Source organism: Anser cygnoides, chromosome 19 (assembly GCF_040182565.1).
Source record: "Anser cygnoides isolate HZ-2024a breed goose chromosome 19, Taihu_goose_T2T_genome, whole genome shotgun sequence".
Classification (NCBI taxonomy): Eukaryota; Metazoa; Chordata; class Aves; order Anseriformes; family Anatidae; genus Anser; species Anser cygnoides.
Window position 1 is genome coordinate 5,838,534 of NC_089891.1, and position 27,125 is coordinate 5,865,658.

The following is a 27,125-nucleotide window of genomic DNA, read 5'->3' on the forward strand; positions in this document are numbered from 1 at the left end:
CTTTGGCACACTGGCCTCTATCTCAGGTAAACAGCCCTCAGTCAGAATATCAGTTTACTTGCAAGATTGAGATTGGTAAAACAAGATGCTACACAAAAAGAAGACATTCAGAAGAACACTTTTATTTGTATTGGTTTTTTTGTTGGTCACTTGAGAAGCAATTGGCAGATATGATCAAAAGAATGACCGAACTAGTTAAGTCTATTTTACTGTTTCCACAGGAGCTAACGCTGTTTCAAATTAAGGTATAATAAATCTGAAAAATCTTTGTAGGGTTTATTTTTTCTTTCTTGGGAAGAAAAAAAAATAGGAGTGTTTAGGGATTAAAGGATTGCTTTATCTTTTCTGCTTCAGGTACGCTAAGCCTGTCACAGAAAGACACAGCATGTATTCAGTCTGATTGAAAGTGAAAAATGCAACAAAAGGCACAATTCTGGAAGTTTTAAGGGCCCCTCCAGCTTCTGCAGAGTGATGAGACATCATCTGCTTTGTGGCATGATGACTTAAATGACAACTAAAACATTTTACAGCAAATGTATGAAGAATTCACTGCAAAAGTGACAGCTGTCATTCATCATCATGACACAGGTTGCTATGGTAACCCAGATTTTATAACAACCTCCATTAAAAAAAAAATGAAATGCCTGAAAATGACAAAAAGGCAGCAGCTCAAAGTAAAATAAACAAGACCATGCTGTATTTATAGGAGCTTCTAGCAAATCAATTTTTGCTGGTGTACACTGACTCATAGATAAAAGAGCAGCTTTTTCTCTTAATTCCAGTTTATAAATAAGGGTGCATAATTGCTTATAGTAATGCATAATTGCTTATAGTAAATTGAGGCCAAAAAAAAACACCTCTCACACCAGTGTTTGCCATTTGGACATATTTAACAAATGTCATGCTGACGGGAGCGTTTCTTCTGCGAGTTCCCCAAAACAGGCAACAGCACCTGAAGGCCATTAGCAAGATCAAACTCATACATTCGTTCACAACAAAGCACAGCCCTGAGGTGGAAAAGGCACCATTCAGTTCAGTAGATTGTGTATTTTGATATTTTCATAACATGTTCCATTAAAGTTTTATGACGAACAGCCGTGTTTAGAAACATGGCAGTAAGCTGACTCACTACTGTGAAGGGGAAACAGGAGCTCTGTGCAGCTCCTTAACGCCTTCTTTCCACCACTCACTCAAGAGCACTCTGGACAGAGCACAGGAGTGCTCTATTTGGGTAGAAACAGTCTTACTTATAATTACAGGTGCTGAAAACCCAACCACCTGAAAGCAAACCCAGCTTCCCACAGGCCAGGGGGCAGGACAAGGTAACCCAAGCCCCAGACAGGACTCTCCTTTAGGGCAACTCTACTGAAGGACTTGTCTCTTGGCCAATCCTCCGTGCCCCCTAGCCCTGCTCCTGGCCAATCCCACCAGCAACAGGGCTTTATAAGCCCTCACACCCCACCAACCTTCAAGAATGTCACTCTGCTTGGAGCACCTGGGCCTCTGGAGTGCCTGCTGTGCCTTCTAGCAGCTAGGCTGGGTAGGAATATATCAGAAATGTGGGCAACCTCCAAGAAACAGACTTAAACAGAGCTGTAATATGAAGATTAGAGGAAAAAGGGTTGTTTTCTTGGTGTTCCACTTGCAGTACCAATATTGATTTGTTTTGTGACCTAAGCTAAGTACTAATATCTTAATCTTCTCATCAGATAAGAAAATGTTGGCAATGTGTTCATTAAAAAGGTCACAGTTAAGAATATTATGTAAAGTGTTTTGATGTGCTTGAGTAAAAGGCAACAAAGAAATATAAAGAACACCAGGTATCTTGTATAAAGCCGGTGTAGTGTAGCTACTTTACACACATGCCTCTATTAAGCAGGCTTCTTAGAAAGTAAATAAATTGTGCTTGCCAGGTTGTTCAATTTTTGATGTATTTGAGTAAAATGTAGTTCAACAGTATGGTGACTGTTAGGTAACAGTTTATTTATCTAGAAACTTGTATTTTTAAGGAACCTCAAGTGTTTCATTGAGATTGTGCCCTGTATCATTGTATCTCACTGGGTGCGAGCTGCTTGTTCAACTATGAACTCGGTTCCCCAGTTGTTGGGGGAAATAATAGGATTTTAAGCAGATGTGACATATGAGCTTCCTCATCTGTGATGGAAAAGTGGGAAGAAAAAAAATTTACTACTACATTTACTACTTGGTTGATGCCTCAGGAAGATAGATGGATGTGTGAGGTTCATCCGCTGCTAACTTGGTAACTTTAAATGTTGATGAGACTAAGTTAGGAAGTCTCTGTGATACGAGGTTCTTTCTGCAACAACTCCATAAGTTTTACATCCCTAACTAAAACATTTTTCTGTTTGTGGGCACAAAATGGGGCTGCTGAGGTGTGCTGTGCCACCAGCACCGGGCACAGTCCCAGCCGCAAACCCGCCTGTTCCCGCCCTGTTTTTGTGGGGCCTTGTGGCCGCTTTTGTCGCTTGGAGGCACAAATTCCTGTCAGACTTGGGCTGAGAGAAATTATTTCTGCTAGTGGCCGTGTGGGCCGGGCTGCTGCCTCACCTGGGCGAGGAGCCCCCGGCCGGGTGTGTTTAACCACGAGCACGTGTTGGAGCTTTTTTGTGCTTTTTTGTGTGTTTTTGTTGTGCTTTTTACCCTCCTTCCCGCCCCACTTTCCCCCTCTCCCTCAGGAACGCGCCGGCGGTCGGGGGCTGAGGGGAGCGGCGCCGCTCAGGAGCCTCCAGCCGAAGGATGGGACCGGCTCCGGCTCCCCTCAGGCCTCTCCGGGCAGCCCCGGCCCGAGGAGGGATGCGGGGAACCCCGCTTGAGGAAGCAGGGCCCGGAGGGACGGAGGAGCCCGGCCGCGGCCCGCCGCCCCCCCCCCCTCCCGTTACTCACCGGTCTCCGCCGGGCCTCCCCCCCGCGCCGCCGGGGCCGCCATTAGGGTCGCTGGCAAAGCGGGACGCCACGGCGCTGGGGAGCCGCGGTGGTGCTTCAGGGAGGTGTCAAGAAGCCGCCGTCTGGTTGGTGGGATCCCGCGCGGCCGCCCGGACGGCGCTCGGTGATTGGCGGGGGGATGCTGGCGCGCGAAGCTGAGCGGCGGGGTCGGGGCAGCCCTGAGGCGTGAGGTGAGGGCAGGGCGCCAGGCGCAGGGCAAGGCAGGGGGGTAACGAGCACAAACACATCAAGGGAGCTCTAACGGGAAGGGGAAGCCGCTGCACAATCTGGAAGGGAAATCAGAAGTGGTCACTTTGCCTCTGTCTACAGAGGTTTGGGGTTTGTTTTCTGAACTCAAGGTGGGCTGGCTAAACTGAGGTGTGGCAGTCTTTATGCCTTCCTTGTAATTCTTTGCTTGAGTTGTCCCAGGTCGTGATGCCACCGTTCCCCTCTGAGGTTTGTCTGTACAAAACTGATGTTCGGTACTGTGCTAAAGTCCAGATGCCAAGCTCTGATGCAATTGTTTGTGATTTTTACAGTAAGGAGTTGCACAAAGAACAAGCTCTGTGCTGTTCCCCCTGCAGATGAAGTTTTGGATGAGAACGTAGTATTTTGGGAGAGTGCTCCTCGGACGTGGTCTGCCTTCACAGTGTGAGTTAAATAGACATACGACTGCAGGAGTTCTGCAAGTTTGGTTTCAGCTCTTTTAAATAAAATGTAAATCCCAGGAGAATGAAGGCCACAAATCTCCTGGCGTTCCTGAGCTTGTAGTTACCCAGAACAGTTTCCTAGAATCAGAAGAATAAAAATAAAAATGTGGAACTCTTAACACACTTGAGTGACACTGGAAGTGTTTGCAGTGCCTTAGAAGGAAATAATGGCAGGTCTGGGGAATTTTCTGGTGTAACTTAAGACAGTATGAGGAACGGGAAGAGGATAAATGAGTTACTGGAGCTGTAGAAACATAAGATCATGAGTTGTACTTAGTGCTGCATGAGCATCTCGTTAGTTCCTCTCTAGATTATTCCACCCCACAGCACAATAAAATCTACTTAATTAGTAGAATGTTTTAAATAAAAGGTCAGAGTAAAAATACGTCTTGAACAGAGATCCGGAGTCTGGATTATTTTGTCTGACACAGATTCCCCGTGGGTCTTGAAAAAGCCGGTAATAAAACCTGGTTTTGCTCACAAGCATTCTCTATAGAATTTCTGCCATTGAGACATGCAGTTATAGGGGCTAAAGGACGGGACACTAAACCTATTTGTGCCTTTATTTTTTTCCTTGGTAAACGTGGTCTAACTGTTCATCTCAGAGTGATTTAAAGACCTAGTGCTTGTAGAGCATGTTAAGTCTGTGAAAAACATTTTCAAAACACAGTATTACAAGGATGCTTGGAGCAGTAGAAGCACCCGTGAACTGGACAATGTTGCTGGTAGGTTCAGAAACAGAAGAAGTGTCCAGAGAGCACCTTTCCCATGAATTCTAGTACTAGATGACAAAAGGAAAACTCAGTTAAATGCTGTCATGCTTAAGACACACTACGGTGGGATGATTTTTGAATCTCAACTTCAGTCTAAAGGCCTGTTTTACAAGAAAATGCTCTTACATTACTCATCCTCATTTTTTCTTATTACAGAACTGCGAATGAATGTTCTAAAGGTAGACAAGATAATGGTATTTCTGGCTGTTTATAGTAATATATTCTGGGATGGAAAGTTCAGAGTCAAAAGTTCATGGGTCAATCTTGCCTGCAAGTTAATGTCACTTTCCATGCTTGCTTCAAAATAGCTATTAAAACTGTTCAGTGGGTACGTTGTTCCACATCCTTGTACTTCTTGGAATTGTTTCACTCTGTAAAGGTATTCTATGTTACTTGGGAAGGAATTGAATTTAGAGAAATGAAACAGCTACTGCAAGCCCTTGTGTATACTCTGGAAATGCTTAATTTCATGCTCACCATGTCTTCAGCGCAGGGATATGCTGTCTCCTCTTGGGACCACAACATATGGGCAGAGATGTGGCTCAGTTTGCAGTAAGCTTCCGCCTCCGAATGGCTTGCCGTCCCTGACAGATCCAAGGGAACTATTTGACCTCCCTGCATGTGCCTTTCAGTCAGTCCTCCTCAGTGTGCTGCTGCGGGTAGAGCAGACATGAGAATTTGAGTAGGAGCACTTTAAAGCAGGTATTGTATACCAAAAAAATCTTTCTTTGCTTTTTTAAGTTAACCTCTGGCAAGATGTTGAAGTTGTGTGTTAATCAATGTGATGGTAGCATTTCTGACCAGTAGTGCAAAATTGAAAATCTAATTTTAAATCACTGAGAAATTTTTATTGTTTAGAAAAGGCAATTGCTGCATGTCTGATTTCTTCCCCCTTTTGCACATTTGATGCCAGATGCTAGGACCTGACCCTATTTCTAATATTTTTGTAGTAATAAGAGGAATTAAAAGGGTTTGTTTTTTGTTTGATTTAAAAGACTGTTACAAAACCTATTTAAGTCTTAAATATTTAAAAGCAGTAGTTGACCAACACCCCTACCAAAGCTCGAAGGGTAGACAGTATTTCATTTTAGCTAAATGATGTTACTTCCCAGCTCCTGTGCCTTTAATATATAAGGGAGCTGTACATAATTCAATGTCCACTTATTAAAAAAAAAAAAGTGAGATACTATATTCCTCTAAAGAATGAGATTCAGCCTTTTAGTAATAAACAGCATCTGCTTTGTTTTGCTTCCCAACTGAAAGGTAATTGAACTGACAATTCCAAGCTGTCCAGAAAATGACAGATGACTGAATTGGGAGTAGGAAGAAAGCAGAAGCCCTTTTGTACTAAAGAAAGGGAGATGGCACACTATAGTTGGGTCTGGTTCCCTTTTACGGATTTCTTTCAGAGCTTAAGCAGCTCTGGGTGACCCCAGCCAACTCATTTATTGTTTAATTTCTTAATGCCAGCAATGGCTATTACAGTTCCCAGGTAAAGCAGCATTTACTACATAGTAATTTTTACAACAGTCTTGTCCTTTCTTTGTGACTATAGAGACGTGGTATGGGAAATAATCTGCTCTTATTACGTTCTCCCTACTTCTCAGATTTGTTGTGAGACTCTTGGGTGGTTTTGGTTTGGACTTTTTTTTGCTACATTTGAGAATAAGCTAACTTTTTTCCTCCTGGTCTATAAAAGTCAGAACAGTCCATGTTTGTGTTGCGTGGTGATTAAGCTGCTTCACAAGTGCTCTTGAGATCTATACTGAGTGAATTGTGAGGCTGTTTTGGCAGATCAGCTGTTCTGTCTGGGTCACGAGCATCAACACTTATTTACTGCATTTGGACAGATTCACAGAAATAGACAGTTGTGATAACATTTTGATGTGTGAGGAAGCCAGAGCTGAACACTGGATGGTTTCTGAACAGGGAGCTGGCTGATGGTTACAGCAAGGTTCGTAAGAACGATACATTCTGTTCCAAATGCTGTTGAACATTGTGGCATTAGTTTGTTGTATGGCTTTGAACAAGCTCTCTACCTCTGTTCCCCTATTTGCAGAATATGGATATTTGTATTGTATGTATGCATGTACATCTATATCCCTTTGGAATTGTTGTCTTTATCACTAACACAACTGCCAACTAAAATGAAACTAATATGCATTGAAGTACTTGTTCAGTCTATTCTCTATCCTGCTCTCCAAAGAATAGCCACAGAAAACACATTTGGATATTTTTTAGTTTTGATGTCTGATTGTTATTAGCACTCTCTCAGGATGTTACAGATAGATGTGAAGAAATATTCTACTTGCACCAGAAACCTAGTTCATTACGTTCTTTGATAAACTCTGCTAATATTGGTTAAATCTGGTAGACTCCATTAACAGGCCAAGCTTGTTCAATGACTGCTCTAACAGTTACTTCTATCTGTAAGTAGTATCTGCAGGTTTGTTGCACGTGGTGTGACTTTCAGACTACAATGTAGACGCTAGGCTTTCCCAAGGTGTTTAGTCTCACTAGAGCAAGTCGTATTCACTTCTGTTGTGTCGCATTAGGTGTTTGGTGAAGCAACTTCAGCTCCAAACATCTAGTAAGTGGAGTAGTTCGGGTTTTTATGGTGAATGACCCAGGCTTGATTTCTTAGGCTGAGGCCACCATTAGGGTTGATGTGAGGAGATGATGTTCATGGACAAATCTCAGCAGCCCTGTTCCCAGCACTCCCTCCTTGCTGTGCTTACATTCCTGGCATTCCCCTATTTGCCGCACCCACTTCAGTCCTGCTCCTCAGAGGTATATAGCAAGTCAATTCTCCTCCAGCTGCCAGAACAGTCTTATGGCATTACATTTTCAGCTTGCCAGAAAATTGATCAGGACTATCTTGAGTTATCTAAGTCTATTCTACATTCCCCGTAGCAGATTGTCTAAATTGCTTTCAATGGGAGGAAGCTTTCTCTCTGGGCTCATACATCAGGCTGCTTATATACAGCTACAAGACACACAGCATGATGCTTTGTGAACTGCAGAAATATAATGCAGAATCATGATGTGAACTTTTGCTCTAAAGGTGATTGGAGCCAGTCAGGGTTTTGCTTTCAGGAAAAAAGTGTCACTACAGTTCTTTGAAATCAGGAAATGCGTCAGAGAAAGAAAGGTGCATATTAGCATTGTATTTAATTATGCTTACTGTGCCAGAATCAGTTAGAAAGTAAACTCATTGCAAAAGACAGCTCCTAAAATTGGCAATTGTTTATTGTATTGTAGTTCACGATGATAGCATATTCTCCTGTCTGAGGAGAATGGGGCTAGGAACAAATGTGAAGACTGCAGAAAGGATGAAGTGAGACATCTTGGAGAGCTTGATTAGGAAGGAAAGTTCTCTGCCTGTGGTTCAGAAGGCACAGAAGCTGAAACACGTGGAAGGTAGGCTTAAATCACATTGTAAAGAAATTATTTCAGGAGTTTGCCAAGAAGGTGACTTGTCTGTGAAAGAACAGTACTGATGAAGCAGGGACTTAACCAAAGCTGGAGGTTTCCATGTTAAAGCTGGGATGTGATGTGTGATTCCAGCAACCAACAAGTGGTTATTACTCATGCTTAAGGGAATTACACCCACCCCACATTCTCTTGGACACTACCAGTATCTAATGTACTCAGATGTTAGATTTCTCTTTTTGAGTGATTAGAAACCTTAAAGAATTTGACTCATACAACTTCCCATCAAGTTAACATCTACAAGTTAAGGATCATATGTGTGTTGTTTTCCACTCAAGCTTGGATTTTCCTTGTTGAAGTATCTGCTCCATCTGAGAGATGATAGCTTTCTTGAGCCCTAACAGTCATGCACTATCACCAGAAAGATTCTGCTGTTGTTAACTGCTCACGATGTCTGTGGAACATAGAGACCACATTAGCTCATTCTTTCATTACTGTGTCAGTTCACAAGCTTTTAACTTGTTTGGCAATAGAGAGAACAGATATGAATCAAAGCTAGAGCAAATATTTTCTGACTATGAACCCTCTCTAAGTTCAGTAGCACTCCCAATAGCTCCCAGTTGCTCTTTTGTTTGAGGCAGAGGCCCCTGGGCTCCAATTTAAGCTCTGATGCTTAGTTTTCAAAACCACCTTTGAAGCTGTGTGTGTTGATGATATCAGCAAGCGGGAATGAGAGGTCACTTCTTTATTCCTTTGAATGAGAAGAAAGTCTAGAATATCTTCCTGGTTAGTACTTAGCTTCTTGCATCAGCTCTACAAGGAAGTACACTTACTGCATCCAGCACCACTAAGATGGTGACAGAAACAAGGAACATGTACATTGTCTGTTAGTACATACCACATTTGCTTGTCTGGAGGAGTATTATGTTAAGGTTTACGCAAAGTTCATGCATTTGCTGTGGCACTAGAAGTAGTAACCTCTAGATGACAGTGTGATTTCTGAGTCCTAATAATGTAGAAGTTTCCACAATGATTAAATTCCATGGCAAGGCCACAGACCTTAATGCAGCATAGGTTAAAGGTGGTGGTGAGCTAGGGCAGATACCACTATGGTTTGTGTTCAGTAACACTGCCATTAACATAACTGCTGTTGCTAACATTAAACTTCATGTCATCAGTAACTACTGTCTTTGGTCAGTAATACTGTATTAATATAAACATACCAAGCAGCAATTTTAAACCTTAAATGGCTACTAATGCAAAAATAAAGCTTCTAACAAATATTCCTTGAATCTATTAATAGCAAAAATCATACATTTATATCCCAAGACTGCTCTGAGGTGTTTAAAAAAGGATCCAAAAGAAATGTCAGACACCAAGTTTTTTCTTACAACTTCTTAAAATACTCAGAACTAATCTTAGATTGTTTTATCACCACAAATGGTCATAGAAAATTCAAGCTATTCCTAGACTACAGAAATGATTTGAAATTGATCCTCTAGCAAAACAATGTCTGTCTTTTTCACCCTTGCTTACAGCTATGCTGGGATTTCAGCTTTTGCTGCTGTGAAGCTGCACCGTATTTGTACAGTAAGTTGCATATATTTCTAAAGCATTAACTTGTTTGCAAGGAGGGGGGAACATTACATTAATTGGTTTGCAAACAAGTATATCTCAGCAACTTCTTTATCAGGAGTATCTTTCTGTAGCACTTTGATCTCTATTTCTAAAATTTGTTGCTTGTTTGGTCTTTTAGGACTGCCCTTTTAAAGTCAGGCAGCTGCAGCCTCTTAAAGTAGCTATCATTCAACTGGCAGCTGTTAGCCATGTCTGGCTTTTCAAGTCCAGCTAAAAGTACCTGCTATAACTTTTCTGAGAAGATGTTATTTAACTTTCAGAAGGCTTACTAAGATGTTCTAAATCCTTCCTTTGAGGTCATATGTGAAACCAGAGACTCAGTAAGTCTGTTCAAGCAACAAATACTGGGGACTTGAGGTATCTTGGAATCTAGCTCTGATTTCAGCGGTCTTTGTGTCATCCTAGTTGAATCATTTCTGCATCCGCAGAAAGAATGTCTGAAATATTTGTAACATCTTCAACTGCCATAGCTCTTTTTCTCCACCCTTTCCAATTTTTGAACGAAGTATTAGGAGAATTCATACCTTCCCCTAACACCCAAATCTGGGAAGAAATTAGAGCCTCTTAAATACAATGCTATTAGAAGGAGAAAATGATCTTGCAAAGGGTTTAAAGCACAGATTTCATCCAAAAATAACCTGTCATGAATCTTTATCAAGCTGCTTAAGCATTTAGAATGAGAATGTTACCAGACAATGTTTGCAGAGTATGGTTTGCAAGCAGAATTGTATGAGGTAACCATATACATTTTGATGTTGTGCTAATTTTGGTGTGGATGAAACCATGACACCCCACCCCTTTGGAGCACAGCTGGGGAGATCAACCAGTGTGGTGGTTTATTTAAGAAAAAGTGGGTTTATTTGAAGGATGAAAATACACAACTGTCATAAAAACAAAATACCAATTGTGTATGGCAGACTAAGATGTAGTCTTGAACCCAGTCTTTGGTCAGAGTAATCCTAAGCTTAAATGAGCAGAGATGTGATCTCTGCAGCTTACATCTTGATAACTGTGGCACATGCTATATTTAGCCCCCACATTCCCAGTTTCCCCATTGTTTCAGGGAGCGGGGGAGTGAGGAGCAACCTATTAAAAACAAACTTCTATAGTTGGCTTGTGGCTATCACCGCTTATTTCAGGTAAGTGGTAAGAGCCTGTTTTGTGTGAATGCCTCCTTTCAGGGGAGTGGAATCATTATAGAAAGCCTCTGTTTTAGAAGCTAACTTTCCTCTCTAGAGCAAGAGGAGAATGTTTTATGTACTCTTTACCAAGGAATTGAGGCCTGATATTTACCTAAGCAACTGTTTTACCATATTGTAATTACAGCCTTTTAAAGCTAAAAGAACGAGAGGAGGGTCATATAGTTAACCCTGGGAATTAGATGCCTGTGCCATCTGAATTTTGCCCTCTGTGTGTTTTAATTGCACACTGTGATCAGTTTTATTCCCTACAGCAAGGGTGTCTTGATCAGAGCACAGAATAGACAGTAGCTGCTGCTCTACCAGGTGTGTTCTGTGCTCGGGAGTTGATCTGTGGCTCTACACCCTCTGAAAGCAGTGTTCAAACCCAGACTGGGTAGCACAGCATGCCTGCCTAGGGGCAGTTCTCCCTGGTTGCTCCAGCTGTGTCCTCTAAAATTACCTGAAAGGGAGTTATAGGGAGCTGAGGGTCAGTGTCTTCTCACAGATAACCAGTGATAGGACTAGCGGGAATGGCCTCAAGTTGGTAAGGGGAGGCTTGGGTTGGAAATGAGGAGATATTTCTTCTCAGAGCAGTCAGGCATTGGGACGGGTTGCCCAGGGAGGTGGTGGAGTCACCGTCCCTGGGGGTGTTCAAGGGGAGGTCGGACGTGGTGCTTAGGGACATGGTTCAGCAGGTGGTGGTGGTGGTAGGGGGCGGCTGGACCAGATGATCCTGGAAGTCTGTTCCCACGCTAACGATTTTAGGATCCTCAGTGGCTTTTTCCCTGTTAACCCCAGACCCTGTCAACCCCATGCTGTGGTGTAGACCGCCCTGCCTCACAGGCAGGTGGAGACACAGATAGATCAGGCAAATACTTCGCTGGGGGGGGGGTTCCACCTCCCCCCACCCTCACGGGGGGATAACAAACACCTCCCAAACACCTCACAGCTCGCTCCCCTCCGCGCTCCCCGCCCAGCACCGCGCGTGCGCGGAGCCGCGAGCTCCCTCCCTCCTCCGGCAGAGGGCAGCGCGCAGGCGCGGGGCGGCGGGCGGCTGACAGGGGGCGGCTCTCGCGAGATTTGCTGCGGGAACGGCGGCGGCGGCGGAGCAGGCGCGGCGGGCGGGTGGGGGGGGGGCGGCGGCGGCGGCTGAGGCGGCGCTGGAGGGGGCGGCCGGGCCGGGCCGCGTGGGGCCGGGCGGGCGGCGAGGAGCCTCGGGCGGGCCGGGGGACCCCAGAGCTGCTCGGTGAGTCAAAGCGGGGGGAGAGGGCGGCCGGGCACCGGGCCGCTGATTTCCTTCCCGCACGCACGCACGCACACGCACCCGGTCCGGTAGCCGGGGCGCTGAGGGGAAGGAAGGGGTCGGCCCGTGCCGGGCTCGGCTGCCCCGGGGTGCTGAGGGGAGGGAGGGAGGCTCCCGGTGTCGCGGCCTGGGCCCCGGGGGTGTTCCGCCTCTCGCCGCTGTGCGCCTCGGGGCTCGCCTCGGGCTTCCCGGGGCAGCGGGGCCGATCCCTGAGGGGTTGGCGGGGGGAAAAGGGGGTCCTGGGCTCCAGAGGGGAGGGTTAGCGGCGGTCCTGGGCCATAGAGAGGGAGGGAAGGAGGTCCTGGGCTCTAGAAGGTGGGGGGAAAGGGGGTTCTCTGCTCTAGAGGGGAGTGGAAGGAGGTCCCGGGCTCTAGGGGGTGTGTGAAAGGAGGTCCTGGGCTCTAAAGAGGAGTGAGAGAAGGTCCTGGGCTCCAGGGAGGGGTGAAAGGAGGTCCTGGGCTCTAGAGAGGGGTTACCTGCAAGGCAGAGTGCCCTCAGGTGCTGCTCTCCTTCCTCGGGTCCCCAAGCCGGGCTGAGGCTTGTGCCTGGGGTCGCTTTGCTTTGATGTGCATCGGTGGAGTGTTGTGTGCGGGTGGTTCTTGGGACTTATTATTAATGTTTGTCCCAGAGTTCTGTAATTCCAGGCCGCTTCCAAAGGTAAAAAGGTTGTGAATAGCCTGTAGGCAGGTTAACGTCCATACCTTCCTTTCTTCTAGGACCTTTTGTGTCATGCTTCAAGTGTGAGTTTTTGAGAGAGAAAGACGCCTCTCTTAGCCTTCTCTTTCTTGTCTGTACTTCCTGCTTGAGATTTGCTGTTGGTTTTATGTGATAAGGCATAACTTGCCAATATAGTTTAAAATAATCTATAGAGGACAAGGGTACTGTCTGAGCAACTCACGCAACATCTGACTCCAGATAGAGATCTCTTTTACAACCTGAAGAGAAAATAGTCTGTAGCGCAGTTAATAACTGGAAGAGCTATTCATAACTCAAATAGAGTGTTTAGGGAAGTCAGTTCCTTGTTTTAAAGATTATGAAATGCTGTCTGTCAAGGGCCTGTATTTGAAGGGTCCCAGATTGTTAACATCTTTCAAACATGACATTGTCTATAATCTATGTCTGCACAAACTTTGGATATTGAGAATTTGTGCCAAAAATGGCCTTTGAATTATTACAATCTCTTACAACGATCAAGTCATTTAGTGTTTTAAGTATTTCATAATACCCGGGAAGCTTGTAACGTTTAGTCTTGCTTTATACAGTTTAAAATAAGAAAGTGACAATAAATAATTTCTGCTAGAGCTGAAGTTTTTTATTACTTGATAAAATGATTTGATCTGATAAATATTATCTGCTTTGTACTGCAGCTTAGTTCTGTGATATCTGGACTTAAGACAAGGCATACTTAAGGAAATTGAAATGTATTAAGCTAATAGGTCTTGAGTATCATTTATTACCCTGAATGTTCTGGCTTTTATATGTTGATAACTTAATTTATATTTTACCTGGTTAGTTTGTAATGCTATACTTCCTTATTTGGCTAATTTGAATCAGGGCTCTGCCCTTATGATTTCTTCTTTCTATTCTTTTGTTTAGAGCTGACACTTAACATTTCTGCATGTCTTCCAGATGATGTATCCATACGTTTTTGTTTCCACCACCCTCAGTAATGTTTTGTCCTATAACAGATGATGAAGCTTAGGATCTGATTCTTTGCAAAATCTTCCACTGAATGTATCTTCTTACTTTGGCTTTTCTAAACTGTCTGTTCTTCTGTTCCTTCCCGTGTTACTTTCCAGAAGAACAGTGAAAAGATTGAAAGTTAGAAAGCTCTCATCTGCTATAAAATTTGTGAGAGCAGCATAAAAAGCCTACCTTTGCCTATGTGTTTTTTGAAATATCCGTTGAAAAGATCATGAGAATTGTTTCCTGTTGGCTACAGCGGGGAGGTTTGTATTTATAATTACTTATATTCCTTCCTGAGATGCAGCACTGTATTGCGAATAAAAGCTTGCAGTTAGCTGCATCTTCTACCTTTTCTTCCTCATCCATTTTCTTCCTCATCCTCCCCATTTTTTTTAAAGCAAAACACAGTGAGGTGAGAGGTGATAAACGTACTGATATTTTGGTAAATCTTAGTGGCTCCTCTAGTAAGATCATCTGTTAAATCTCGTTATGTGTGGTCACTGGATTCATATCCTGACTGCGCTTCACTCTTACCTATCTTATCCTATTTGGAGTTTGTGGACCTAAGGTACAGTAGGCTTTGCAACGTGTCCTCTTTCCCGGCAGTCTGCCTAAAGCAAATACCTACAGCTGTGCTCTCAGTTGGCAGAGACCTCGCACAAGCCACTTCCCCAGTAAGCTATTTTTTTCCCTTGTGCAGTAGGTTTCTTTTATTGCAATGGTTGTGTGGCTGACTGTCTCTGGGCTCTTACCGAGTAAGGTTAGTGCGCAGCAAATGCTTCCTAAATGACTTTAAGGGAATTGGTGTTCTGAGTTTACCTTTTTTTGATGTTTTCTGTGTATGTATCTTGGTTTAATGTTTTCAAAGCTTTTCTCTAATTTCCGTATAGCTTTGTGCCTAAACGTGAGCTATGCTTTTGCCTAAAGTCTTGATGGTTAAAGTTTTGTTCTACATTGCAGCTGCTGTTAGTATCGTTACCTAGAAACATAACTCTTCTATATGCTGACAATATATATGATGGTGGTAGTAATACGAATGCATGTTTAAAAAGAAAATTACGTGATGAATCTCTTTCATCTTAAATTGTTCTGGAATATTTCCCACTGTTGTACTATTGCTGAGCTCAGGGAAATGCCAGTGTAGTTCTTGGAAGTGCTGCATCAGTTTCTCAAAAAAAAAAAAAAAGTTGGGTATTAACTCCTTCAGTAAAAAAAAATAAAATTATTTTAGGTGCTAGTAGAGTACTGGGTAGCAATGCTTGTGTACCCCGAAGAGAGGAGCGTTTACCAGCTGGCAGTAGTTTCTATCTCTAGATGTATGTTAAGCCCATAATGTTTTGTCCGGGTTGTGCAACTTGCTTTTATGCTCTTCGATTTTGATTCTAGGGTTTGCAAGGAGTGTTCCCTTAGCTGGTGGCGTTTGCATGCGTATAATGATACGCAGCTTGAAATGTAGCATTGAGCTTTTTGAAACCCAGAAATGTTGCATCTATATTTATCCTTTAAGAAGGAATAGAAACTCGGCTGTGTTTACCATGAAGCGTACAGGGCTTACTGACAATACGCTTGAACGAGTGTTTGCATTTTCCATCGCTTCATATGCGGTCATTTCATGTTGCACCTTGATATTGCTGGAACAGCAGAAAATGGTAAAAAAAAAACAAAACAAAACATCAGTTTAAAAAAAATAGGTCAGGTTAGAAAGATGAGGAGATGGGGAACCAAACGTAGTAGAGGCTGGCAAAGGGCAAGTGTTCCTGGCGCAAGAAAGTTATTGCTGCTGTTTGGATGTGTATGTTCATTCAGTATGGAAGGCTGATGTCAGAAAAACAGATTTTTTTAATCAATATCAAAACTTAAGCATTTTAGAGTCGTCAAAGTATAACTCAATTAAAACCAAAAAGCGTGTCCTTTTATTATGTGTATTGGCCAAAGCTTGGATCCTGTATATTTATTTCTAGTATTGCCAGCAGCACAGGCAGATCGTTCCGTGGGATCCTTGTGGCTATCGACAGCCTTGTCAGCCCTCTGATGTTTCGGTCAGGCTGTTTAGGTGTTCAAAAGAAAATCCCAAACCCTGTCCATGTGGGGACTTGACTAAGGTGTTCCTTTTTTGACAAAAGTACACCTGTAAATATCAGTGATAGAAATCTTAGTTCTGTTTTTTTTTCTTTTGCCTTAAGCTTCGTTATTCTTTAAGGATGTGGAGCTAAAGATTGGCCAAGCATGGGACTTGTGGAATATAAGCATGTTAATTTGCTCAACTGCATTTATGTAAGGCAGATTTTTTTCCCCAAAAGGAGAAAATACTATTGCCATATGCTGCCTTTGCATGTAGCAGTGCTCTTTCTGGGCCATAACCACAAAGACCGAATTAGCAGGTGCGTGGGTTAACTGGTGTTTGTCAGATCTTTTCTGTCTTGGATTGTCATTGACAAGGATCAGCTCTCTGCTGATTCTTCAAAGTGATAAATTCATGGCGGTTTTTAATTCGCTATCTTACTTGACTTCTTTCTGATCCCTCACCTTCTCTGCTATCAAATGAAGCTGGGCTCTGATGAAATCCCTCCTGTTCTGAGATCAGGGTTTATTTTCAAGGCCTTCAGATGGTTTCAGTGTCTATATACGTGATGCCAAATTTGGTGGCATTTTTCTCTGGGGCTGGAAGAGATGCTGCCTCGACCTTGCTGATTTTCACGCGGTGCTTCTGAGGATCTTTGGGTTTGTTTTGACGTGTCGGGCTGCTCAAGACGCTGGAATTTCAGGAAGGTTGCTTTTATGTCAGACCGAGCCCTGACTTTGTCTACGTGTTTATTCTTTCAGGGCACTTTTTGCTAGCCATTTCTTGCCGAGAACCAAGAGCAGTATCTTTGCTTTATCTCACTCATATTCAAATCGATACGAGCTGTATGAATGGAAAAAAAAAAAAAAGAGAAAAAAAGAAAACCAGCGGGTGTAAACCGCGTGTGCCTGCCGTGGCGTAGCGAGCGGGCTGCCCCTCCGGTGCCTGCCCACCGTGCTGCGAGCCCTGCGCTTCGCCCTGCTCCCCCGGGGGGCTCCGGGGGCGGCTCTCCCCGGGGCTCCGCCGGGCGGGAGGGGGCCGGGCCCTGCCCCAGCCCCTGCCCGGGCTCCCCGGGGCCGCCTCCCGGGCTCCTGCCGGCCATTGGCCGCGGGCCGTGTCACTCGGCGAGCCGGGCCTGCGGGAGGGAAGGGGAGGAAGCGGCGGCCGAGCCGCGCCGGGCGGAGGGGAGAGGCTCTGGGCGCGGCCCCGGCCCTCGCTCCGTGCCACTTCCCCCTAATGGCCCGTCTCTTCCTCCCCCTCTAGGGCGGATCGACCCCCGGCCTCTCCTGTATGCGCCAGGCGGCGCCGGAGCCTCGGACGGAGCCGGGCCGCGGGAGGGCTGAGCCGGGAGCAGCCGCGGAGGCTGCGGGGAGCGCTTCCTTCCCACCGGGAGCCGCAGCCCCAGCCCCAGCATGGAAGCCATCGCCAAGTACGACTTCAAAGCCACGGCGGATGACGAGCTGAGCTTCAAACGGGGAGATATCCTTAAGGTGAGTGGAGGGGAAGGGCTCGGGGTTCGCGCTCTGGCCCTCGGCTTTTCGGCTCCTCAGTCTGGTGAGTCGCTTCCTGTCCCTCTGCTGAGTCCCCAGCGATTGCCAGCTCCTTTTAATAGGGTACCTAAACGTTTCCTCGAGCCCAGTCTGACCTCTTTAAAAGCAGGAGATGCTGTTCTGTTGCTGTGTTAAGCATACATCCCAAAGTCTCTCTTCTCTTCTGAGCCTGGAATATTTGAAACTCCGTCTTAAACACTGTGGCAAATAAGCAGAAGTACAAGACAGCGGGCTCTGCACTGAGTTCCTTTCTCTGTGAGGATGCCCTTCAGTGTATTCAAGATCAGTTTGGTGCTCCTTTCCTTTGACTTCTGCCAAAGATTCCAGTATCAAAGAATTGTGATTAGATTATTTCTCAGTAGGTAATCATTTAGCATTACTCTGCCAAATAATGGTGCTGAATTTTATCTTCAGACCTGATGAACTCAAGTGATAAGCTTGTGACTGAATATTTAATGGATCTGTGCAGATGGAAGTGGATGTTGGAGTGCATTAGAGGAATTTTGGTCTATAGTTCTTTCAGTTTATCAAAGGCTTTAAGAATTCATCTTTAGAATTTGAGAAACACCGGAGTTTCTAAGACTGTAATTAAAATAACACACAGAACAAGCCCAAAATTTTGGTTGTGGAGGAAGTAAAACATAAACCCCATAATGATTTGTTCTCAGCAAAGCACAGTTCTGAGCTGTGTTGCTTCCAAGTAGTAAGAGCATTATTGCAGAGTGTATTAATGGAGTTTCATTCAGAGTCAGTATTTCTCTGTAAATGTAAAAGATGGGCTCACCTTCCTAGTGTGATGCATTTACTATTCAAGTATTTTAAGATGCTGCTTTCTAAAATGCTTTGAGTAGAAACTGCTTTGAGAGGTGCCTATCTTGCAGATGTAAGGCTGTAACTTTGTGCATGCTGACAAATCAACTCCTGCAGACCTCAATGCGATTACTCATCTGCTCAACATTTTTACGAGAGAAGGGCTTGATTTAGCTACTATTTTAAGATAAGTTGGAAAAAGTCCTCTACATATACACTTAACATACTTCTAGAGCTGGTATTTCAATACCAAATGTGACTGTTAGAAATGCAGTAATATCGTGTGGCTGTTGATAATGGCAGCAAGAATGTATCCTGCTTTGAAATTGTTCTCTTAGAATAATTGCATCTGTATGTGTCTTCCACATCCCTGGCTCATAATTGACCTAAAAATGCCTGTTAGATCTGCACACCTCAATTCCCATGTTCATGTAATAACCTTTTGCTGTTTTTAAACGTTCAAAACTTCAAAACGCTAGATTTCTTTTGTGATAACCTAACAATCATTTTTCTATTTTGGGTCATTACTAGCTGCCCTTGGCTTTTATAGTGTATTTGAAGAAGGGCACAGCTGAAGTAAGCTTGTAGAAAGTGCTGAACAGGAAGGAAAACATAAATATAGTGAAGTACAGTTTATTTTAAAGTGTATTCTTCGTTATTTTGAGCTAGTTTGGCATAGGTGTTTGCTGAAGTACATGAGAAATGTCTTGTGTAATGTTTGTATTCATTTAAAAATATTTTCCTCCATAAGAATTAAAGGGAAAATACCTTTTTAGACTTCTGAATGTTTTGTCTGTACTAAAACTGCTGCTTGTAGTAAAATGTGCTTGAATCTTGGCCACTTGATGTCATCTCATAGATACAAATTCTGTCATGATAGCAGAAACATGCCGATACGTATGCACTTACATCACATTAATCACTGTATTTTTCCTAGAATACAGGGATTTTCCTACTCTACACAAAACCTAGGCTGAATACTTCCGCAAATCTACGACGAACAGTTCACAAAATTTTTATTTCTTTTTTGCTTATATTCTGAAAATGCACATTTTACATATTTACTTCATAGATGAGTAAACTGAGGCCTAGAAATGATGATTTGCTCAAGATCATCGCTAAAGTTACTGGAAGATCCAAGAGTTTCAGGGATCTTGTTTCAGCACGCAGTCGTAGTGAGTTTGTGTGGTGTGGGAAGGTTCTCTGTATAAAGCTGGCAGACTTCAGAGAAATAAGCCAACAACTATTAGAATTGTTACAGTTCATTTTATTCAGGCGGACAAGCTTCTGTGGTAAATTGTCATTTTGAAAGTCTGGTCCACTTCAAAAGCATTTCAGTTTGTGGAAATTAATTTTCATCAGGCATGCCAGATCTGTTTTGTTAGTACTTCACTCATGACTGAGAAGTCTCAGGGTATCCCATTTGCGTGCCTCGTGATCAGTCTGATTTATTAAGTCAATCCTGCTGCCTTCAAATGAGTGACGGAAGAGAAATAAACTTGTAGGATGTTGAATGCAGCTGCACACTTCAGTGTTTAAATATCCTTTGAGGCACACGCATAACTTCACATGCCTAGTGAAGATTTCTACTAAGGCTGGTGTATACGCAGCTTTGGAAAGTCAAGGTAATTTGGGATGTAAGAGGATGGCAAAAAATTGTTTTGTAGAGAAACGTTACACCTTAACTATGCTAAGGAAAGAACAAAATCTATAACCCTTTACTTCCCACTCCTTAAAAGTTCATGTTTCTGTCTGTGGGGAGAGAAGGCAAAGATGCACGCTGCCTGACTCCATCTGATTTCAGCGGATAACTTGGCTATGATGTCATGGTGCCATTATTGCTGCGTGCCCACAGATTCTGGACTTGATTGAACAGCATTTGAACTGGAGCCATTAGGCTGGTTGTTAGTAATCTTGTGGCCGGGATCCAGAAGTGAGTGAAGATAGTTGACCTTTGACTTGCAATTGTAAAACAGCTGAGTGAAGAGGAAAAGTGCTTGGCCTTTTCTTTTGTGGGCAATACATGGTAAAAGCAGCTTCTATAATTTTGTAACCCTGGCAGTACATTGGATCCTGATACTCTTTTGTTTAGTGATTCTCCAGCAGTGTGTGGTATTGCCATTCAGGAGATACAAACTGACAGCTTGCTTTAAAGCTTTTAATAGGCTAAATGCTACTTGCCTAGCTTTTCCCAAAGGAAGGAAAGGTTGCTGTTCCCTTCTGTGTCCTCCGATTGTAGTACAGTGCTGCAGCTTTCAAGATCACCTTTTTTTTCATGTACTGGGTGGCAGCTTCACAAAACGTGTTAGTGACCGATCCCATCAAAGGTGTGAAGCCAGCCTGTCCCATTATTTAAAAAGAAAAAAAAAGTTTGAAGGATTCCTGCTTGAAATTTTGATTTACTCTTTTACTTCGAGTAGCTGACAGCTGTCACGATTCTTTTTCAGTCTTTTCCCCTTTCACTTGCTGTGTTTGTTGATGTTGAGACTAATTAACTTCAGTTTCTGTATATATTTGTCGTTCAAGTTCTGTGTCCCCAAAAACTAATGTATTTCTAGCAGCTTCTGCTTTGTTGGCCTTTGTGCTAGCTGGCAAGTGTCCAGACCTAAAGTGTGCTGATGTTTGTTGGTGGTTTGGCAAGAGTAGAGTGGGAAGAATAGAAAAATCATCTGATACAACTAGCCAAGACCTCTTCGCTCTATTCTTCTTCCATCTAATCTGAAGTATACAATTTAATATGATGGTACTCTGATAACTGTTCTGCATTGGTATTACAAAATCACTAATCATTCATGAATATCCTGAATATTGGATTTATTTAAAAAATATATATATTTATACACACACATGCACACACACCACTGCTCCGTTTCCTCTTTTTCCTTCTTCTTTCCCAGGGTTGAGGCATAGCTGGAAAGTGATCTTCTGAAGAAGTAAATAAGTTCCTGTTTTCAGTGGTGGTCAGCATAATTCAGGGGTACTGACTGGCTCTTTATGAGTAAAATTATTCAGATGGCGCTTTAAGTAGAGGACCTTTATCAGCTTTAATTTGGGGATTCTGACTTTGTGGGACACGCAAACCAGCTTCCCTATATACTAAAAGAAGGAATTCCTTGGTAGGAATTGATTATTTGAGAATTCCATTCAGCAAAGTCAAGATTTTTGTCCTACTCTGAACACTTGACAGTCACCTCAGGTTCTGTTCACGTGATTGTTTACCACCGGATGTATTTTCTTTCTGTTGTTTTTCACAGGATTGTTTGCAAACAGTTGATGCTGAGATGGCATTTTCAGTTCCTGCATGAAAACCATTTTTCTGTCTGTAGGCAATGAAACAGTTTTGAACAGAGGCAGGGGTGTGATGACCAAAGGCAGCATGGCCTCCCTTCTCGTCTTCCTTGTCCCTTGTCTTTTACCTCACCTGCATTGGCCATTTCGTAGCGGTGTCTGTGATAGAGAGTTGAAATGCATGGCTTGCAGAAGGGTAATGCAAAGATTTTTTTTCCTGTTATGGGTGGAATTGTCTTCACTCTCATCCTTCTCCGTTTCTTCCTATGCATCCCCTTCATCTTCCCAATTTTTTGTCAGGGGATGGACTCAGTGTAGTCTTGATGTTTTTAATATGTGCAAAACAGTTTTCTGAATCAGCAGTTTATGCGTAATGCAAGCACTGCGTGCTTTCTAGTGAAATAGGTCAAATATTAGAACAGGTTGCCTCGAAGCTGTGGAATCCCTATCCTTGGAGCTCTCCAGACAAGTCCTTGAGCAATCTGAGTAGACTTGCTTTGAGCACCAGGCTGAATTGGGTGACTCCTAGAGGCCCTTCCAACCTACGTTATTCTGACTTTGCTGCGAGTGGCAACTCCCTGGTACGTGACGATTGATTTGTAAAGGTGTGCTAAGGTCGTGTTCCTTGGCAGGTGTCCTTGAGTGAAGGTGATGTCATCGGTACGTCACCAGTATTGTGATCTAAGAGAACAAAACTGTCAGAAAATTAGAGACTCACAAGGTGCGTAGCAGGATCTCTTTAAAATTGTAGCTATAAGAGGTTTTGTTCTTCTCCTGGTGTGTCACAAACTGTTCAGTGCCTATGTTTTTACTATGAACTCTCAAATATTGTTCCCTTAATGTATGGTAGTAGCCAGAAGGTGGGATGCTTTTTATCAGCCAACTTCCCTAGGCATCAGGGTAAGGCTTGTGGGGAGGAACTACCTAACCTTCACGAGGTGTGTGTGCACAGAAGGGGAAAAATGCTTGTGTTCTGCACTGGTAAAAGAGCACAAAGCCACTTGGAGCAAGATTGCGTTGCTGAAGTTGTCTCTGTGCAGAAGATATACACATAAAGCACTGCAGACTGAAGGTCTGAGGTAATTGCCAGCTTCTGGAGGAGTAAATAAATTCCTCCTTAAAAATGACATTTTTTTTAGGAGCTATTTGTGATGATTATTTAAAGTTGTCGCTAAAAGGAGAAAAAAAATGAGCTCTTGAATGCAGCGTACTACCTGAAGCCTTCTGGAGTTCAGAATGTCAGACGAGGCTCTGATTAAAGCTAGTAGCCACTTTAGCTAATTTTATTGTGTTGACTTAACATGTATTGCATTCTGGTATAACCAGGGGAAATGATGCTAATTTGAAGTTGCAGCTGCCTTTTGCCAGATTAACGGGAGTGCTGTTGCAGTTTCTCTCTGAGGTCCAGCTTTTGATGGGACTGGTGTCACAGCCGTGTGAAAAGTTTTCATAGGCATATCAGAAAAATCACCTTTTGGCTTGCTAAATTATTTAATCTGCTTGTTCCTGCAACCCACGTGATGTTTTTTGTTGTTATCTCCTGGCAACACAAAAACCTCTCTCCTGTTCAATTCAGTGTTTCTCCTGTGATATTTGATGAGAGGGTGTCTGAGAATTTCAGACAAAATCAGTTACTCTGAGGGACATCCCAGGCATTAATGGACCAACTTTGATTATTTTATTCAATGAAAATGGTAAAAGTTTGATCTCAGTTGAGGGAAGAGAAGAGGGATTATGACTTCTTGTGACATGCATAAAGGATCAAGCGTGTCATGAGTGTAGTAACCATGGCTCCCTGGTTTATGAGCAGAGCCCTGTTAACTGGGGGGAGGAGCAGGAGCCAGGCTGTTGTGAAATTCAGGCTTTTCTGATTTCTTACTCCAATCAATAAGAATCCAGCTAAGCAAGGGGAGATAAGGAACCCAATCTGTGTGAGTAATAACATAAACAGTGAACTGCATTACCCCTTCATAAAATCCTGTGTGCTTTAAAGTTATCACTGGCTGGTGGCTATGTACCAGAAATCAATAACTGAAGCCTAAACCTCAGAAAAAAAAATGTTCTGGGCAAAACTAATTCTATTGCTTTGAAAATGACGTAAAATTAAGTGTAAGTCCCCTAACAACACTGGAGCCAAAATCTCACAATCTCACTTTGAGCAAGAAGGAAGCGGTGTATTGTAAAATTCATCGTGTTTGGTGAATTAATCTAAACCGGAAGAACTACTAAAGACAACATGAGTACGTTTTCACAATTGCTGTGGGGCTGAACTGTTGAATTATTTTAAGGCTATTATACCAATGCTGTCAGTTTTCCATACTTGCTGGTTACCTGTGAATTAAAATCTTTGCTAAGTTGTTAATACTTTTATTTATATAGGTCTGAAAACTTTGAAAAACCAAAGCTAGTTCTAGAACCATAGCAATAAACAACTTTAAAAAAAAAAAAACAAAAACAACATATTTAAAGCCATTCACATAACAGGCCACCAGCAAAAGATTTGGCATTGTACATGAAATAATTGAGATTAATTTTGAATTTTTCCTGTGTGTATGTAGCTTCTCACTACTTCTGGTCTGTGCCGCTGAATGTCCTTTCCAGGTGTGACAGCAGCACGCTGTTAAAGCACAGGTGGAACAGGGCGGCGTGGTGCACCCTCTGCACCAAGAATTGAGGGTTTGTCACTGTGCGGTCAGAGATTGGACTGTAGTCCAGCTAGCTGAAAATTAGCTTGCATATAGCTGCAGGAGATAATGATAATGGTGTTCTGGGATTCAGCATGATTCATAAAACTTAGTGAAACTCTGGATGAATTCTTAGCCTTTGCTTATTTCTGTGGACCGGGTATGATCCCTTAATGCCCAGGCTAGCTACTCTGAAGGTGTTAATTAGCAAGATGCGTGGCAAAGGATATGCATATTTCCTTTCTGCCCTCCTGCCCCCACTTCTTCCAGCACTGGAGGGAAAGGTGCTAGCCAGAGAGATAAAGCTGGGGCTTGAGAATTTAATGTCTAGGTAGAAAAGCGAGCAAGGAGATACATCTGTTCTTCCTCTGATGCCTAATCTTTATGGACTAGAAATGGAGCTTTTGTATAAATCCATTTCACCAGAGCAGAAGTGAAAAGAGGCAGTAGGTCTCAGTGCTTTATTTGTTACTTGCTTTATCTAAGGTTTTTGTTAGGAAGGCTGCCTTCAATGTCTGTCGTTTCCAGTTTTCTCTGAAAATGCAAAATGCAAATGAGTAGGTGAATTGTATGCATTCTGCATTTCTATGCAGATTGGCAAACTGATAATGCGGTTGTTTGGTACACAGGTTCTTATCTGCAGCTTTATCCCACGGCACTTCTTGCTCTTTCATTTCCTTTGCTGGCTCTGCAGTGGCAGTTGACACTTTCTCCCAAGCTGGGCAAACATCAGTGACTAGAGTATACACAGCGAAATGCAAATGTGTTTTAGATCCTTGAGGTCTTAGGAAAAAAAAAATAGGAAAATACTTTGTGGCTTTTTTTGCCTTACCTACAGTGCAAGGAACACTGTATAAAGTTCTTTCTTTCCCTCAAATATCTCTTTTTGGATGGCTCAACAGCACTGTGGATCTCAATCTGTCAAGCTTCAAGCTGCAGTTCTGTTTGTCACGTTCTAGGCTTGTGCCCTGTTGCTGAATATTTAAGCACTGATCATGAGTGGCACATGCCTTCAACTTTGAAGTCATCTTGTAGCACCTCACAGGAGTGGATGTTCAAATGAAATGGAGAAATGGTTGCGAAGCAGACTGTATGCCGTGGAGCCTGAACTTGTTCCCATGTCTTATCTGCGTGATTGGTGCCACCATCTGCCAGCTCAAGTGAGAATTGGTTTAACAAACTTTAAAATGTGTTTTTCGTGGTGACATGTGCTAAACACATGGGATTGTACAGCTGAGCTCTAATAGAGGAAAAAGTGAACTGACTGTCTCCAAAACTGCTCAAGATAATTATTTTTAGGATATTTATTATATTCCTGAAACCCAGATGCTACTCTACAATACTTCCTGATTAGTTACTAGATGAATCTGAAATTTGCATTTTAAATGGTTCTGTTTATAATTTTCCTCAGCTTGTATTCTTTTTTACTAAAAAAAAGCTCTTTTCTTTAGATATTAAATAAAAACCCCTTTAAAAAAAGTCTTGAATAGCCTAAGAGACTTTTTTCTACTTATGATCGCTTGTTTGAATTTCTGTACCTGATCTTAGATCCTTTTGTTTTCAGTTGTTGAGGCTTCGGAAGCAGGAAGACGGTCCTGCTACTGAAGATGCCTTGTATCAGTTGTCCTCCCCATCCCATGGGGGCAGGTCAGCATGGTGATTGGGACAGGGCAACAGTTAGGACAGCTATTTTTGTCTAGGAAGCAGATTGTCAGTCTTGGTAGAGTAATTAATTTATAATTATGATGTTCAAACATTACTGACCTTTATAAATAAAATATAGAAAGAGGATCCTTAGATTTATTCTGTTTGTACCTGCTGAACTTTGCTTCGTTGCAGGCGTTCGTGTCAGCACGCACACTCTGTCATGAGCTGCGTGTTGGCTCCACTGCAGCTGGACCTCATGCAGAAAGCAAAAAGCTTTTCTTTCAGTTCAGCTAAACTGTAATTATACAGTTATTCTCTAAAACCTCTTATTTAAATAATTTGTCTCTGGAATTCATACTTTCTGCACTGAGCCAACCTACTTCTTGCTCTAACTTGTACTAAAACTCTACAGGTTTACATCTGGGGGGAAAAAAAAGTGCTGCAGTTATGCAAAATTGTTTCCCTTGGGAGGAAAGGGGGGAATTCTTCATGAGTTATGTATGAGCCAGCAGGTTCCACTAATCGTAGCAGCTCAGCTAGTGCAGAAGCTTGTGGTCTAACCTAGTCAGCCCTCTGGTTTATGAGAAATTGGTACTAAATTTTAAGCCATGCAACTCTTGCTGAGTTTGAGTAGGTTTTTCCATTCTAAATCCTTATATGCAGTCAATTTATGAGTGTTATATCTTCTGATATCTTCACTTAGCCATAAACATGAAATATTTTAACTATTTGATCTGGTTTTCGCTTTCTGCTGTTAATAATAAACTATGGTCTGCTTGAAAAGCTATGTTTTGATTCCAGAATTAAGTGTATTTCAGAATGCTAGGAAGGATTTGAAGCTGTAGAATTGTTCATCTTTTCCTAGTTCTTCTGGAAAATCTGCCAATTTGGCTTAAGGGCTTTTTCCTGAGCTCCTGTGTAGTTCGGGTCTTGTGTTCTAATCTTTACTACTACTTGGGGGCGTAACTAATCAGGGAAACCTCCCAAATTCTTTGGATAGAAAAACAAACAAGTGCTTGAAGTTTGTTCCACAGTTGCAGGGGAACACAAGAAATAAATGCAGGGAGAAAAATATAATGGAGACAACTAGATTGAACCCTTTAAGAGGTGAAATTCAGCATTTAAAATGTTGCTTTTCCCAACCTTGCTGTCAAACAGCACTTGAATTTTGGTGAGATGAACATCAGCTTGAAAAACATGCCTTCTTGAGGCAGTATCAGGAAAACCTGTTGTGCATGTATCCAGCAGCTAAATTGTATGTATTTTGTGTTTGTGCTTTGTCTTGCATGTCCTCGAGTACTTTGTAAAGATGCATCCTTAACCCTGGAAGCGGTAAAGCGGGGACTGTGGCAGTTGAGGCTCTCTTCTGACCTCTGGAATGGAAGAAGCAGAAGCAACTTCTGCTTTCTCCTTGCCTT

The 27,125-nt window shown here is 42.8% G+C and overlaps 2 protein-coding genes across 3 annotated transcripts in view; one reads left to right on the forward strand and one right to left on the reverse strand.

Moving 5' to 3' along the window:
* TMEM94 (transmembrane protein 94) overlaps positions 1-3,054 on the reverse strand; it is a 50,479-nt gene extending 47,425 nt beyond the window's left edge. Inside the window, exon 1 of the mRNA XM_048064185.2 lies at positions 2,905-3,054. The gene's annotated coding sequence lies outside the window, so the exon portion shown is untranslated. The remainder of the gene's footprint in view (positions 1-2,904) is intronic.
* Positions 3,055-5,111: 2,057 nt separating this feature from the next.
* GRB2 (growth factor receptor bound protein 2) overlaps positions 5,112-27,125 on the forward strand; it is a 57,240-nt gene continuing 35,226 nt past the window's right edge. Inside the window, exons 1-2 of one of the 2 annotated variants that reach the window (XM_066979929.1) lie at positions 5,112-5,128; positions 16,992-17,218. In XM_066979929.1, the coding sequence (XP_066836030.1) occupies positions 17,141-17,218 (78 nt within the window). In that variant the 5' untranslated portion in view covers positions 5,112-5,128; positions 16,992-17,140. Of the gene's footprint in view, positions 5,129-11,764; positions 11,924-16,991; positions 17,219-27,125 lie in introns of those variants that run through there. The other variant, XM_048064236.2, reaches the window with a different exon arrangement.